Consider the following 17992-nt stretch of genomic DNA (forward strand, 5'->3'; position numbering starts at 1 on the left):
CCCACTCAGAGTGATCTTAAGTTCCACGGCTATCGATGTTGTCATTGAGATAAGCCTTCTAAAGCCATCAGTGGTATAGTTTTTCAAATATGGCCACCCTTTGGGGACTTGTTACAAAAAAAAAAGAACTATTTCACTATCTAGAAGTCAGAGGTCAGAGGAAGGAAGGAAAGAGATGAGGGGTAGAAGAAAGGGCTTGCACATTTCCAATGGCTGATGGGGAGATTCATCTCAGATCTCCATTCTAAGAACAGCTATGCGTCTCGCGATGATTAATTTGTGTTTGGCTTGTGGGGATGGTTGATTGTGCAGCACATCATGTTTTTCCTCTTCATGTTGGCTGCTAGAAAATTCAAAGGCAAATTCGACATCAGTTCTAGTGCACAGTACACAATCCGTGCTTTGTGGGGCTATCTGACCTTTGCTCCCTTATGATTTTCCCAGTTTTTCCATTGCCGTTATTTTCTAGATAATTAAAAACAACCACCACCAGCACCTTGTGCTGTCTGAATTTGAGGAGGTGCCTTAAATTCTGTTTTTGAAAAGAAATAAACCAACAGGCGGGCCAATAAAATCTTAGCATGGCATTAAGAAAAACCGCTAAACACATCCACAACCGAGGGTGATAACAACAATAAGGAGTAGTCATATTGGAACAAAAAACACAAGCTGATAACCAACAGCTTAGGAGTCATACAAGACAAACTCCATTTGAGAGCTAGAATAATTTCTAAAAAGTGTAACTGCGTGAAAATGCAATCTCTCATATGATCACATATGAACTCATCAGACGACATAAATAAAAGGATGGTATTGTACTACACATTGTGAAGAGCCCATAGGACAGGGCAACTTTTTTTTTTTTAAAGAGTTTTGACTCCCCGTGGTTTATTAGTTCTTTTTTTAAAAAAATACTTTTATTAGGGGCTCATACAACTCTTAACACAATCCATACATATATCAATTGTGTACAGCACATTTGTACATTCATTGTCCTCATCATTCTCAAAACATTTGCTCTCCACTTAAACCCCTGGCATCATGAGGACAGGGCAACTTTTTGTTCTGTTGGCTCACCCTGATGTCAAGCCACCTCCACAGCACTTAACAACATTGCAAGGAAAAGTAGAGACAATGAGAACTGGACAGAATTGGACCCATTTAAGTTCATCCAAATATGCCACTTGGGGATATATATATATATATTTGCAGGCCTGTTAGTTACTAGTTTACAACCTCTGATTCATTTCCTCCCAATTTTATAAATGTGACCGAAATAAAATAAAACCCTGTGAAAACCCTTACCAGACAGACAGGAAGTGTTTGATTTTTGTTTTCCCTTTTCTTCTTCAGGCTATTGGTTGCCTAGTTATAAATTGAAATCTTCCTGGGCGACGGGCCTGCATCTTTCTGTCCTGTATGGCCACGTGGAATGCCTTCTGGTGCTTCTGGACCACAACGCTACAATCAACTGTAGACCCAACGGGAAAACCCCTCTTCACGTGGCTTGTGAAACGGCCAACGTGGAGTGTGTGAAGATTCTCTGTGATCACGGAGCAAAGCTGAACGCCTTCTCCCTGAGCGGGCACACTGCTCTGCACTTCTGCACGACTCCGAGCTCCATTCTCTGCGCCAAGCAATTGGTTTGGAGAGGTAAGTCTTCAGGGAAGGCAGTGATGGAATGTGACGGCAGCTGACATGATTGTCTGCTGACATACTCCTGGCTTTGAACCTTGATGATCCTTACTTCTTTCAGATAATGTAGCAAGTCTCCTCACGCATGCATGCTTCTTCCGGAGACCTGGCATTTTGTGTTTAATGAAATGGCTTGGAGTTCCTGGCTTGGTATAACCGATGAATATGCTTGGATGCTAACTAAAAGGTTGGAAGTGTGAATTCACCCAGAGGTCCCTTGGCGGAAAGAACTGGCCCTTGACTTCGATAGCTCTGTTGCAGAGCCACGCTTAGCTCTGTCGCACAGAAGGGTGCGGGGAGTCAGAGTCCACAACGGCCAGCGGCTGGTTTACTACCTCTAGGTAGTACCGATAAATATGGTTTAAAAGAAATACATTTTATATAGACCCACACATAGAACATTGTCTAGATAAGTACCGATCATAATAAGTTACATTTTAATGTTTCATCTAAATTATATTATTTATTTTATGTATTATATGCAGATAGTATCCTATCGCTGGTAGTGTGCCACATCTGGATAGATCGTGACGTTTTCTGTTTAATGTTGAATGTGAGGCCATTCCTCTTCAATATGTCATGGCACATCACACGAGGCCGCCTTCCACTTGGCCACCACTGGTCCTCTTCAGCTCACTCACGCCTGGAATATCCATCTTTCTGGATTCTGCTTTATTTATTCATTTTCCTTTCCAGTTCACAAATAGTTCACCTGACATCCAATACGCACATCGTGCAATTCATATGAGAACGCGTCGTACAATCGCCACCGCCATCCATGTGAGAACTTTTTCTTTCTGGTGCTCATTGTCGTTAGCTCCCCATTTCTCCCCAGCCTTCCCTGCCCCGGCCTCCAGAGACCATGAATCCAGCTACTCTCTCTGTGGATTTGCCCAGCCTGGATTTCATAGACTCGTAATACCTTATCTTTAAAAAATCATTGTCAAATTCTTGGCAACTCAGAATGAGGACGTAGTGATATTATTTATTAAGATGGGGGAAATTGATGAAGAAGCTTGTCTGTGAGAAACTTTTCCCCCCCTTTAAACTGGCTTTATTTAGGAGCGGAGCCCTGGTGGTGTAGTGGTTATTGGGCTTCGATCTGAAAGATCGAGAGTTTGAAACCACCAGGTGCTCTGCAGGAGAAAACGAGGCTTTCTACTTCTGAGAACCAGCTACGGTCCTCAAAACTTACCGGGGCAGTTCTGGCCTGTCCTAGAGGTTCACCACGAGTCAGAATTGATTTGATGGCAGCGAGTTTAGGGTCTTACATTGTTAAATTTAGGGATAAGGAACCTACAGTAAAGTGCACTATTTTTGACTGAGACATGAACCTATCACCAAAATCATTTTGTCATCTGCTGTCTCTCACTTAACACAATGCTTTCAGGATTCATTCATGTTGTTGCAAGCACCAGCTAATCGGATATTTTTAACATTCAGGAGTAGTCCATTGTGCAGAGGTAACATTGTTTTCTGTTCACCTACTTCTGGTCTGGTGTGAACACAATTTAAATTTCTCTCTGTAACTGCACAGTAGTGGTTGCTGGGTTGAACGTAGATTTAGAAGGACTTTCTGAGCGTCTTTCAAAGGGGCTGTGTGTCCCTGTCCCTCACTGGGCAACAGTTCCAGGGGCTCCTCCTTGGTGCCCGGACTCAGGAAGGCCACATTAAAAAAAGATTTATACAGGTTCGGGCCATTTTAATTGGTAAATAATGATAGCTCATGTGGCTTTAACTTGAACCTCCCTAGTGACTAAGGTCTTTGTGAATGTTTTTGTCTTTTCATTTGCCAGTCATATACCTATTTGGGAGATCTACTCACTCACTGCCATCGAGTCAGTGCTGACTCACAGTCATCCTCTGTGGGTTTCTGAGACTGTAGCTGTTTATGGGAGTAGAAAGGAGCTGCTGTTGGTTGGTTTTGAACTGCCAACCAGGCAGATCGCAGTGCAACATATAATGACTATGCCACCAGGGCTCCATTTGGGAGATGTGTCTGTTTATATACTTTAAAATGTTACTATTGATATGTGAGAATTCGGTATATATTCTGTATACTGGTCTTTAGGAGATATGTAGTTTCCTTGCCCCCCACCCCCACAATGTCTTTCAAAGAGCAGAAGTATTTAATTTTGGTAGATTCAATTGATTAATATTTCTTTCATATGGTTTGTGCTTTTTATACTCTGAAAATCTTTGACTACTAGGATAACATACATTTTTGCATATCATATGAAGTACTGATGAAGATTCATCTTTTATTTTTCTTTGTACTTGGGTGACCAGTTGCTTCAGTAGCATTTGTTGAAAAGACTGTTCTTTCACCACTGAATTATCCTGGGAACTTTATTAAAAATCAGTTAGCTTTATGTGGGTTTATTTCTGCACATGCCATCAGGAAGGATCCGTTGCAGAAGAAAGAGCCATGTTTGTAAAGGGCCAGCAACAAAGAGGAGGACCCGTTGTGTGAGGGACGCATAGGGCGTCTGCACAATAGACTCAGGCATAGAGATGCTTGAGAAAATAGTGCCGGGCGGAGGACTGCTTCTTTCAATTATGTCCTTGACTTCTATGAGCTGGAACTGATTCACACAACAGCAACAGCAAGCAGAAATATATGACATAACGATCACCCTCATTTGTAATCAGCAAAATGCCAATTAAAATGCCAATTAAAATATATATATAAAATATATATATATCTGTATATATATGGGTAAATTGAAAGTATTTTATATGTGTATATATAATATATATATTTATATGTATGTTTTATATATACAAAGTATGAGGATAACTAACAAGGTATGGATACCATGTTCCTGTTATTAGGTGCCATCCAGTGGGTTCTGACTCACAGGGAGCCCAAGAACCACAGAACAAAGCCCTGCTTGGGCTTTCTCACTCTGTTGGAGCCCGTGGTCGCAGCCACCATTTCAGTCCATCTCGTTGCAGGCGTGCCTCTTTTTCAGGGCCTTCCCATTGCAAGGAATGACTAGCTTGTTGTGATGGGCAAAAATTCCTTGGAGCAATTTTCCCAGTGTTTCTCTCACAAATGCAGTTTTCCTAAATCTTTTTAATAAGCTCTGTGATAGTCTTGTGCCTTATATGAAACTCTATCAAGATCACTCCGTTGGGATTCCCAAAATAGTCATCATGACCTTCTGAGCAGATGTCTCTGTCTTGAATTTGACAGTCCCCGAAGCCTCTGTTTAGATGGAATCTTTTTCGAAGGTACCCTAATGAGACTAACGATTGCGTTTAGAGAGAACTTGTCTGCAGCCCTTGACTGATGGCAGAGACGTGCTTGGACAGGTTTCATTTAGGACAAATCCCTGCAGATATGAATGGCAACCCCAGTAGCAATACCTTGTTCACTTACCCGCAAGTGTGAGCATACCTACCCATCTGAAAATAACATCTGCTTGACCAACGTCAGCATGATGTCATGGCTAATACTTACCTAGAGCTAATTCACTTTTTTAAAGGAAAAATATATTTTAAGATCCTTGTTCCTAGAAAAATACATGTTTATTTTAAGTGTGGTACCGGGCATTCTGTCAAATACTAAACAAGCCGACAATGGAGTAAAGCTTGATAAGAAGGCAAAGGTTTGGAGGGCTGTGTCTCGTCTGGAAACCCAACCTTGAGGGCACCTTGCATCTTTCTTTTGCATGTTTCAAAAAACCAAACTTTAAAACTGTGAATTAAGAGAAAGTTTAGAGTAGATCATAGTTTCACATTCAGCTTCTCGGTCAAGGTTTGACATAGAGAAGGGGTGTGAATGGCTCCAGAAGCCCTTGAATGCATGGATGGGACCTGCTTCCATCTACTACAAAGAAACTGTTAAGTTCAAGGTTCATGCAATGTTACTGTTGATCAGTTTTATCCTTTCGGTCTCTGGGGAGATAGCCGAGGGCTGACTTTTCTCTTTGCGATGCAGTCATAGGCCTTGTGCGAGAAGGACGGCTATCTGGCTCTTCACGTCTGCGCAGAAAGAGTGGAGAAAGCACAGGGACCGGGGCAGTAAGTCAGCTAACACAAAACTTCCGACCCGCAACGTCCATTAATGGAAAACCCGATGTCATGGCAACTGAAAACGGATGTAATTTCATTTGCTATTTAATGGGGTCCTCGCAGAAGAGTGCTCTTTGTGAAAAAAGGCTAATTGAGGCTAAAAAATTGCATGTAATTTTCTCTTAAAAGATTCTCCTCTATTTTTCCAGTGTTGCAGAGCCAGCTTTGTCCCCTTGCGGGACTTTGTCTGTGATTTTTCTGTTTGCCTTTCTACTTAATGCCCCCTCTCCTGGCCCTTGCTTCCTTTGGTATTAATATAATGGTGCTCCTCAGTGGAGAAGGCTCCTTTCCCTGGGTGAAGACGTCCTCTCTGTGCATGCTGCATTTCGCTAGGACCCAGGCGGGTCAGGTCAGGCGTGGCGGTCTGAGAGCAGCGTGGTATTTGGACCCGGTCCCGTTCCTGGGCGGAAAGGGCAGCTGCTTGTTCTACTCCGCGTGAAGCACGTCCTGACGGTGCGGGCGCGCAAGAGCTGTCAATGTAGGGAAGGCGTAAAAAACGAAGCATTTCCTGGTAGAAGGGAGCCTGAGAGCAAAGAAGGAGATCGTGCCTTTTACAAGACCATCCCTCGCTGTGGGTGTGACAGTTACACAAGTCTCCCGTCTGTTAGGAGAGTCCCTGTTCGGTGAAAAGGACCCTAGTAAGGCAAAATGTCCTTGACTTTGATTCTTATTCAAGGAAATAGACACTTCTCTAACCTTCTTCCTGTCTCCCATGCTGTACATTTTAATAACATCTTAGTAATCGGCAAAGCACATGGAGGATTTTTGCCACATTTGCTGTCATCGTAGTGCTACCTAAACAATCCTAATGGCACGTATTTTTTCAAATTGGCCTTATTTATTAAATTTGCTTTTAAAAGGAAACTTTACATCACTTAAAAAAAAAAAAGAAAAGAAAGAAAACTGACAAGTGAAATCCTTCTACTTAAATCGAAGGTGCCATTAGTAACAGTAATTCCTGAGCAATGAAAATCTTGGTCTCCATTTGCCCAGAACCTCTCTTCTCTCAGACAGCGGCGGATGACTGAGGAAGCTTGTCATCTGCTAACTGCTTGTCTCTAGAAGCCTTGCCCCTCCTCACTTTGCTCCAGTGAGTCAACTGGAACTTAGTGTTCAGGTGATCCCGCGTTGCCAACTGGGCCGCAGGGACCCCAACCCCATAAAGAATGTCCCACGGAAAATCATACCACACTTCAAAGTTAACAAAACCCCAAAACTCACTGCCGCCGCGTGAATTCCAATGCATACAGTCTAGTGACATTTTAGAAACGTCCCCTTTAGAGTCGGGAATTAAACAAACTTACTGCCTCGCCATTTCTCTTCAGCGTTGTTCTAGAGGTTTCACTCAGCACCGAGAAAAAGAAAAATATGGATCATGTGTGAGGACTGGAAAGGCACAAAGCTACCGTTCTTTTGCACAATATTTGCCTCCATAGAAAACCAAAGAAAAGTTATCGATGATTAGAATTAGTTACAGAGGCCAGTAGAGGCACTGTCTTTAAAATCAACATTAAAAATGAGCAGCAATAAATTGTGATTTAATAAAAGGTAAATTCATGACATCATAGGAAATGCAAGTAAGAAAAATATTTAGCAAAAGAAATGGAAGAGATATAAAAATTGATTGAATACAGAAAATTTCATATGTGAGGCTTATTATGAACAATTCCTTTCTCAATTATCCTTCCCTGAAACAACCACTTTCGCGTCTTTAAGCTGACACTTGTGAGAAGTTTTCCATATTTCTGAATACATATCATTTATTTATGCATAAAATTAGAAAAACTAAATAGTAATGCAAGCAGTTTTAAAAAATGACCGGTTTGCAGTAATGAAAGGTGGTGCCTTTTCCTCCCATCTGCCCAGCGCAAACACAGACACTTTTTCTGCCTTCCATTCTTACAGTTATAGTTAGATTGTATCTACAGGCTTGTCATGAAGTTGGATAACTTTTCCTTTCGTATACAACATTTTGTTTTCCCTGGAGTTAATTGTCTTGGCTTTTTCTTTTGCTTAATTTTCTATCCACTCAAGTTTATCTTAACCCAAAACGTTTGCGAACAATGCGAATCTTCTCTCAAAATATTTTACATTAATGGTTACTTGATCAATTTAATCTCCTTGAAAAAGTCCTTTACAGAGTTTGCAGGCCTGCTTTCCTCAGGCCTTGCTTGATATGCACCTGGGGTCCCATAGCCCCCTGGATCACCATTCCTCATCCTCTTGGATACACCCTGTGCTTCTTTTCTGGGTTGGATTTCTGTTTCCTGGTCACGTCTGAGTTTACCTTAGTTTAGTGACCGTTGGGGTTGAGTACATGCTCCAGTAGATTCTTGAGAGAGAATACAATGAACCACACGAGCTGGCAATTTTAATTATTTGACCTTGACGTGGTACAGAATTTTACAGTGATACTAATTTTCTTTTAGAATGAAGAAGGGATTGCTTCATTGCTGCTGAAAAATCTTAAGATATTTTTCCTCATCCTTTATTAAGCAACTGCTTGTTTTCCTCTCCTAGAGTTTTAGGATTTTCTCTGGTCTTTAGTGTTCTGAAATGTCATGTTTGTTACATCCATAGTGCTGGGTCTTCTCAATCAACAAATCTGTGGCTATCAGTTCTCACATAGATCCTTGAACTTGTTCCTTCCTTCTTTAAAAAGATATTTTGTTTTAGGTGAAGGTTTACAAAGTAAATTAGGTTCACATCTAGCAATGTTAATGCAACTTTCTCCATACCATTATTTACATTTTCACAATATGTGAACATTCTCATTATTTCCATTCTTTTGAATAATCTAGTGTCCCCGCTTCTCAGCATTTCATGTTTGTTTTGCTGAAAATGTTGACATGCTCATTGCATCAAGGTGATGGTTTAAGAACCACTGTCTTCAGAGGTGGTATTTTCTTTTAAGCCAGTCCACCTTCGGGTTCAGTAGAGGATGCTCTGGTTCTCATGGGCTTAGTCTCACACTCGGATTTCTCCGTGGAGCCTTTGAGTTCCTTGACTCCACTTTGCTTCTGACAAGAAGATACCCAAAGTGGTTTCTTAGATGGCTGCTTTTAATACCCAGGTGCTACTCACCAAAATAGAGTTGAGAACATCTCTATAAATCATTCTTAAATTGTTGCATGAAATGAGGCCTCTATGCCTTCAAACCCAGTAAACAAATCCTGTGATGTATTAACTTATGACTTGGTAGCACCTGTAACTATGCCTCCCCTAAGGTTTAATATATATGCAGTGTACATAAACATGCATTTACATATACCTGCTGATAAACCTATACATGCATACCCATATATACGTGCCTTCCTATGCACATACATGCATACACATCTGCCTATGTAACCATATTCATCAGTTGTTATTGTGGTTACAAAATTGCATGTTATGATATGTACCAAAATTGCTCCTTCTCCTTGTGTGCATTTTAGTGCCTTCATTTACCTTGGACATGCTGTGCAGAGTGAAGCCGGCACAATTTTTCATCATCTAAATGACAAATGTCTACTTTCTAGAAAATGATTTGTTTTCCTCCTACTCCAGTCTCTGGTAACCATCAGAGATTATGGTTTTCTTTCTTTTAAAACAAACAACCACACGGTTTTATTGTTAATTGAATGAAGGCTTACAGAACAGATCAGGTTACCACTAAACAAGTCATGTATTTGGCTTACTTCTTACAGAACAGATCAGCTTACCATTAAACAAGTCATGATTGAAACCTCCCCCCATGTAATATCACGTATCCTGCTTCTTGCCTTCCCCACCCCCGAACCCATTCCTTCTTTTTTTTAGTCCTGAGCTTCTCCTTGGATAAACACTGCCACGTGATCTCCATTGGTTGATAATTGTAATACATGAATACCTCAATAGTGCTATTGTTTTTACAGACATCTCTATCTATTGTTTGACTGAAAATTGAGCCATGGGGATCAATTCATTTCCAGATGTGTAGGGTGACTAGTAGCTATAGTCTCAGAAGTTCCATCCATCTCCATCCAACCTGTGAGCCTGGTCTTATTTATGATTTTGAGCTTTGTTCAATATTTTCTTCCACTCTATCCAGGACCCTCTCAGGCAATCCCTGTGGTATCCAGGCACCATCTACTTTTTCTGGTCTTAGGGTCATGGAAACTGATGTTCATATGGTCCATGAGTCCATTGGACTAACGGTTTCCATCTATCACTTATTTTATGTATTTTCCTCCAGACAGGGAGACACCATGATATCACAAGTTTTTAAAACCCCAGTAGCTATTCACGAAAGTAGCATGTCAAATACCGAAAGTTCATTATTTTCCTTCTGTATGCCTAATGTTCATCTTTTATAAAGTTGGGACCATATGATAATATTTGTTATCTTGTGATGAATTTATTTCACTCAGTATAATGTCCTCAAGAGATTCATTCATATTAAAAGATATTTCATAAAAGTCCTCTTATTTTCAAAGTTAATAGTGTTTCATCATACATATGTACAACAATTTCTTTTTCCACCCATCTGTTGATCGACACTTAGATTGTTTCCATATTTTTGCTATTTTGAATAGTACTGCAATGAACATGAACATTCATAGGTAGATGCTTATTCATGCTACTTTTCTTATATATGTAAGATATATATTTAGGAATGGGATTACTGGATCAAAAGGTATTTTTACTTCTAACTTTTTCAGGAAAAACCATACCGCTTTACACAGAGGTTGTGTTTTTATATATTTACAGTTTACATTTTTACCAATAATGTAAGATTTCCAACCCACCCACAACTTCTGTCTTTTAATTATTGCCACTTTGTGGGGTAAAATGGTAGTTTTGACTTGCAGTTCTCCATGACTAATGATAATGAGTCATCTTTCATGTGTTTGTTGACGGAATGAATAGCCTCTTTACTAAAATATATCTTCCTGTCCTTTGCCCATTTGTATTGCACTGTTTGTCTTTTTACTGTTGAATTGTTGAAGTTTTCAGTATATGTTAGTGATTAGATAGGTCCTTGCTAAAATTTTCCTGTAGTCTATAAGCACTCTTTTTAGTTTCTTGGTAAAGTCTTTTGAAGAACAGAGACAATTAACTTTTAAGAGTTAAATCCAACTTCCTTCATAAATTATTTTCTTCTGCTTTCCAAATCTATTCTTTCTTGATTGCAGTTCAAGAGATTGGATGGTGCAGTGCCCTCTACCTTTGCTCATATTGTCTTCGGTTCTTTATTTCTCTCATATACGCCGCTTCCGGGTACATCGATCCCAACTTGTTTTTCTCTGTTTGTGTCAGTTACATGTATCATATTAGAAGCATTCCTTAGATGTATAAGCCTGGGCTGTCTGTCTAGATGTCAATGCGGGTGAATAAAAGCTGATTGGGGATCTCAATACGTGGGTAGGGCTTGTTGACTATTTGTTTTATTAAAAGGGTCTGATGGGACTTTTATTTTAGAAATCTCTAACATAGTATATTTAATCCCCCCCACGCCCCTTAGGCTTGTTAGATTATCCATAGAAAAATCTATCTGGTCTCTTTCTGGAGGGTGCTAGCCCTCGGGTGCCAAACTGGAAATGAGGGCTGGGGATGCCTGTGTGCATTTAACCCCTCCAACACTCAGGTGTTTCTGCATAGAGACACTCTGCTTCACCCTCTTCAGATAATGCAGTAGAGCTGTCTTATTTTTATTCAACTAGTTCAACCCTTTATCTCATTCCTGATTATACATGTTTAGTGATGCCGATTCATGAGCCTTTGGGACTTCTCCAGTGATAATTGGGTTCATTTTTATTTTCTCCACTGCTAAATTAAGCCTGAGTTTTCTTGGATGTGATAAACGACTTCCCACTCATCCATATGCTCTTCATTTCTTGGAATGTATTGTAGGTGTCTCTCCTGGTGACGCTGTGGGTTATGTGTTGGGCTGCTGACTGCCAACTCACTAGCCATTCTGCTGGAGAAAGATGAGTATGTGTACTCATACAGAGATTTACTGTCTTAGAAACCGATGGAGGACCACTCCGAGTCGGAATTCACTCAATGGGAGTGGATTTGTCTTAGTTTGTAGATACACACACTAAAAAAAAAAACACTACTATCATTTCGTGAAGCTTCAAGAGGGAATGAACGTGGATTTAAGAGTTCTATATACCATCTCAACCTAGATATCCTGCCTTTACAGATCATGTACTGCGTAGGTGCATGAGACTGTTCTTCCCACTCCTTTGTGACGCTTTCACTTCTCTCCAAAACCTTGGTCTAGGCTTCATTTTCTAAGACATATTTCCCCCAAGTCCTTTAAACTCGGGTCCCTAGGTTATAATCCATATCCCTGTCTTGCGTGGTGGCATCATGGTTACAAGTTGGGCTCCCAGCTACAAGGTGAGCAGTTGAAACCACGAGTCCTAAAGAGTCACAGTCTCAGAAACCCGCTTGTACTCCCGTCCAGAGTTAGTCTTGGGAGCCCCCAGGGGTGGTTCTGCCCCCTCCTGTGGGGTTGCCGTGAGGCATCACGGAGGGGATGGGAGCGACTGGCGTGGAGTGGGATGACATTGTACTTTTCTTTCACGGCGCTTCTTTTCATAAGTTTGATTCTTTACGAGTGGCTGCCTCCCTCGCTAGACCACACAGTTTATGAGAGCAGACGCTGCCTTGTTGCGCTTAGACCGGTGCATAGCACATATTGGTTGTTGATTGTTGAGTGCTCAATTATCAACAGTTACTAAAACGAGACAAGAAAGAAATGATCCTTGCTGTGCAGTGGATTAAGAACTGGACTGCAACATATGTACCAATGTGTTTGATACAACTGATGTATGGATTATTATAAGAGCTGTAAGAGCCCCCAATAAAATGATTTCTTAATACAACAATAAAAAATAAAATAAATGAAAGAATTAAAAATGCAAACAAGCAAACACAACTGGACTGCTAACTCCAAGTTCAAACCCACCAGCTGGTTGGTGAAGAGAGAGGAGGCTCTCGAGCTGCTCCCATAAAGATTCATGCAGTCTTGGCAACCCTAAGGAGACGTTATCCTCGGTCTGACAGAACTGACGCAATAGCAGTGGGTAAGTAGGCCAGACAGTATGGCTCCGCTTCATGATTGGAAAAGAGCTCCATCCCCATCATGGGCAAAATGACCCTTGGCTCATGGTCTAGCGTACAGGCTGTTTCCTTCCCGACGTCAGCCATCTAGTTCCGGGTAAAGTCAAGTGTGTCTAATACAATGGAGAGAGCAGGTAAGTTGAGAGTTTTAAAATTCCCCCTGGAATCAGTGACATTAAAGGAACTGGATCTTTCAGAATCAAAATGAATGAGCTCGATGATGAAAGAGCGAGTGGACGGTCAATGTGAACAAGGCTTTTAGAGAGTACTCAGGACCAGGAGGCAAGATGAGTGGATGCAGAGGAACTGAGAGCTTGAATTATTTGTGTTTCAATGGCAGACATCCGAGTATTTGAAAAATTGGTAGTGAAATCTCATGAAGAAGTGGTCGAAGGCAGGGGCTAAGAAGAGAGACGATTGATGGGGTGAGGATTCAGAGAAGGCTGGCAAATGGGGTCCAGAATAGATTGGCTTTAGGGAGAACACAGAGAAGAGGCTTTCACAAGTTCGTGGAAGTTTGGTCATGAAAGATAATGAAAAGAAAATTGCAAGCTTTTTGAAGTTCCTTCAATTGTACTGTATCAAATTGAGAAGAGAAGCGGATGGGAAATGATTCATGTGATCATGAGGTTTTAAGTAAGTTTCTGTCTTAGGGTTTATATACACACACACACACACACACACACACACACACACACACACATACTTAACAAGTAGTGAGGAGATCTTTGAGTGTCCAGAGATGAAGAGACAGTGAGATCAGAGAAGGGGAATGACATCAGACTTGCGAGGTGTGCAGGTTGCAATCATTATTATAGACAATGGGAGAACGGACTCATCAGAGAAGCACTGGATTGCCGAGCAGTCTTGAGGGTTCAATTGCACTTTCATGTTGAGCTTTTGGGTGCAATCAATCTTCCCTGACACGTGCTTCTGCCACGCTGTATCAGCTGCTGGCCTGCAGATACGGAAGCAGTGGGCTTGGCTTTCCTGGGGTTCCGTTCTTTTCTAACCCAGGCTGGGGCTTGGTAGAGACGCAGACCTTAAGGTTTGGGCAAAAGTGTTCAAGAGGGTTTTTTCCAACAATGCACAATGGAATCTAAGCTCAGTGGGGTTAGGGGGATGAGCCAGGAATATTTACTGAACAAAAAGAATCCAGAGAGGGGTTGTACTGTGTGTCCTCAGAAGAGTCGTTGTGGAAGCTGAACAGGCCAGATACAAAGATAGGAGATGCTGGCCAGAGAATCTGATGAGAGAATAGGTGATGTCTGCGGCCCAACCGGGTTTAGTTCCTAAGGGTGCGTCCATAGCTAAATGCCTAGCGGCTCAGTTCAAAGCTTGGGCAGTTAACCCACGAGCCAAACTGGTGGCAGTTTGTTCCCAACGATTCCCCTGCCACCAGTCAGTTCCAGCTCACAGTGACACTCTGGAAGGTTCCTAGGCTGTGAATCCTTGTGGGGGCAGATAGTCTCAGCTGTGCTCCGAGGAGTAGCTAGTGAGTTTGAACCATCAACATTGAGTTTGGGTGTCCCATGCTTTCCCGACAGAATCAGCTCAGGGATCAGAATCAACTCCTGACAATAGAATATTTAGGTACTGACACGGGTGGTCATTCAGTCAGAGGAGACAGAAAAGGCACGGGAGACATGAGATCAGCAAACTGGGAGACCAGGCCATTCGTTGGATGGGCTGTACTGACGGTGGTTTGAGTCTCCCAGAATGACGGCAAGAACTTATGTGGAGAAAAATAGTGAGTCACTTGTCAACAGCACTCGCAACTAATGGGAGATGATTATGTTCAGAAAAGAGGGGAGGTAGTATTGCTGAAAAAGCTAATGCCCGTAGGAACAGGGATGTTCTTTTTATTTATATTTGTTTTGTCAAGGGAGTCAGGGTGTAATTGGAAGCAGCAATGGGGAACCAGATATATGAAAAAGAACACCCAGCTCTGTACTGCAGGCCAGCGTTAAGCATCCCACCTCTGTTCTTTGAGCTTCTAACAGAGCCCAGCTAGTCTGGTTGCCATGGTGACCAACACTGTCTCCAGGCTCATTAATCCTGTGTTCCAAACTAAGCACTTAGCAATGGCCTCTGAATAAATGCGACAAAGCTCTGCATACTGAAAAGGGCACATTCATGTTAAGCAGGGGAAAAAAGGTTTTCAATTTCATTCATTAAACTTGAGTAAATAATTTAATATCTTTGTGCGTCAGTCCCCCTAGCTAATGAATAAGGATAAATGCTTAATGGAAAACCTAGCCTAATAAAGTTAACAGCATCAACTTTATATATAAAGGAAATTGATGTTACTGGTCTATATGCATATGAAGGGGAAAGTGGAGAGGAAAATAACATATATTAAGCATCTCCGGATGTGTCAGGTGCTTTACTATAAAATGCCTCATTGAATCTTTGCAACAACAATGTGAGGTGCATATGCGTCCCTTCCTTTTAGAGGGGAAGAATTAGAAGCTCAGAGAAGTGAAGTAAGGCCCTCTTCCTTACAGCTGGAAGGGTTCAAGTTGGCTTGATCCTCCGTGGTTGTGGTCCATGATGATCCTACTGAGCTGCAGATTGTACAGTGTGCACCAGTCAGAGATATTTGGTTCATTGAAAATTTAGGGGGAAATTTTTGCACGGAGGTAGTACTGCTGTAAAAAAGGGAATCTTTAATCCCTTTTCAGAATGCTATTAGCTTAAAAAAATCCTTGCAGATGTTTTCCAAAGCTCTTCATAAAACAAAACCAAAGCCAAAAACAGACAGTGAAGACAAGTGGGTGTATTAGAAGTGTGTTTAATTAAAATATGTGAGGAACAAGAGATGTTTGTTCCCATGGGAGTTCTGTCCAGGCAATCTTATACCCCAATTTGCTATTCCCTGTCATTTAGAACGTTTTAGTCATGAAGCACGCCCTTCACTGGGAAACACATTTGCTCCTTCTAAGCAAACTACTTTTATTTTAGCATGCAGAATTTGCTCCCACTAATGTGCAGATAAATTATTGAAAACTATATATTAAAATCCATTAATTCATTTAGTCTAACACATTAACTTTAATTAAAAACAACACTTTGATCAATTTCTAATTTCTGCCTATATAATGTGGAATCACGAGGCTGGAAATAATAGACACAGCTAAGCACAAATTAAATTTTCTTGTCACTAAGCTTAGCTGATCCTAATTTTTCTTTTGCCCGTACACGAATTACTTTCGTCTCTGCCTCCCCACCTCTCGACCCCACCTCCTGTAAGACTACCCTCAGTCTATTTTCTCAAAACCTGGGCTGCTTATTAGCTGTCCCAAGAAGCCCCTGAGTGATGCAATTGGTTAAGCGCACAGCTCATGGTTAAGTGCATCAGAAGTTCGTAGTTCCAGCCTGCCTACTCAAACCTTGGCAGAAAGGCCTGAGTCACCTCCACTTCCAAAAGGTAGTGTTTTTGTTAGGAGTCTTTGCGTTTATTTATATTCATACTGACCCCAGGCAACAGAGTAGAACTGCCCCTAAGGCTTTCCAGGCTGAGATCCTTACAGGAGCAGATGTGAAGTCTTTGTTCCCTGAAGTCACTGGGTGGTTCAAACCACTGGCCTTTCAATCAGCAGCTGAGCCCTAAAGCACTGAGCAGCCAGGACTCCCCTCTGCAAGGGAACAGCCAAAAAATGGCACTGTAACATATAGTTGCCGCCATGCATTGCAACCATTCTATGAAAAAACAACAAAGAAGAAAACCAATTTTCTGCCGGAGACAGTTCCCCAGTGCACTTTCAGAGAAAAAAGTGATAATTACCGTGTTCCTCTCCCCGCGTTGGCATTATAGATTACCTTCTTGGACTGGCTCTCTCTAATTTCTCCTATATTTGACAAGCCTTCTGAGTTTTCAGCCTGAGAGTGTGAACCTTTGTTCTGTAATCAGGGTATCTGAAATTGGAAATGGAAAGGTAACATTTCCTTGGGTCTGTACTACTTTGTTATTGTTATTATTTTTCTATCAGTACTTCCTCTCTAATTTGTTTCTCACTCAAGTGGAGTCTGGATCTTATGATCACCGTGAACATCTTAAAGATGTTTTAGCAAACAACATCAGATGTATACACAGAAACGCAAGTGTGTTCGCTGTCGTCTCCGTGAGTAATACATTATGGAAGACACTCTAAACAATTAGAATGAGAATAAAGGGCCCGGATTTGGAGGGAAATGAATAAATCAAACAATAGCCCAAGACTCATCTCCATTTTCTATTCAGCCTAGAAAACACACAAGTAGGGGGGAAATGACCAAGGCATCAGAACTAGAGGCGAAGATCAAGACTTCTGAAGAGTTTCCACGAATGAGAAAGCCTATGGGAGCAGTGAAAGAGTGAAAACCCCTCTGAAATGAGATAAAACAGACAAAACACCGACTTGTCGGTCCGAAGAGGTACTGATCAACCTGCACTGAGAGCCCCTGGGGTTTAAGTGGCTCTTGGGGGAGCCAGTTAGGAAGCCTGCTGACAGCGACTCCTTCGGCATCGGTTGCCTTTGTCTATTGTGGCCTTAGCGGCTCTGTGGCTTGGCTAGGAAATACTCTTCTGTTTGAGGGACACCCCGACCAAGGTCACTGGGTGGTAGGAGTTGGAATCGACTTGACGGCAATGAGAAAGAAAAGTTGAATGAGCCTGGGGGGTGCTGGAGGGAGATCGGGTCAGTGGGCTCAGAGCTCCGCTTGACCTTAACCATGATAACGACTGGTAATGGCACTTACACTGCATGTCTGACACTAGCCCTAATCTCACTTAATCCTCAAGTGGCATTATTATTCCCGTTTTCGGATTGAAACGCTGAGCCTTAGGCGAGTTGCTCAATAGTGAAACCGGGTTTTGCCCGCCCGTCCCTCAAGGCAGAATCCCTGCCTTTCCCACTGGGTGGTGCTGCCCCACCTTTATTACTGGGACTTCTTGTAAAGCAAATTAACCTTGGGAGAGCCCAGGGACTCTCTCATTACTACATTCTGTGAACTTAGGCCCGGTGATCTCATTCGGAAAAGTCTGCCATTGAGAGCCCCACGGAGCACATCTCTTTTCTGATACCCATGTGGCCACCACGAGTCAGGGTCAACTTGGTGGCCACTGTCTTCCTTCCCTCTC

At 41.8% G+C, this 17992-nt stretch overlaps 1 protein-coding gene across 1 annotated transcript in view; it reads left to right on the forward strand.

Annotated features, from left to right (window-relative positions):
• The window catches only part of ASB4 (ankyrin repeat and SOCS box containing 4), a 51596-nt gene that overhangs the window by 10022 nt on the left and 23582 nt on the right, over positions 1-17992 (forward strand). Inside the window, exon 2 of the mRNA XM_004702672.2 lies at positions 1354-1653. Coding sequence (XP_004702729.1) covers positions 1354-1653 — 300 coding nt within the window. The remainder of the gene's footprint in view (positions 1-1353; positions 1654-17992) is intronic.

Source organism: Echinops telfairi, unplaced genomic scaffold (assembly GCF_000313985.2).
Source record: "Echinops telfairi isolate 266 unplaced genomic scaffold, ASM31398v2 ScPeMD7_23;HRSCAF=83, whole genome shotgun sequence".
NCBI lineage: Eukaryota > Metazoa > Chordata > Mammalia > Afrosoricida > Tenrecidae > Echinops > Echinops telfairi.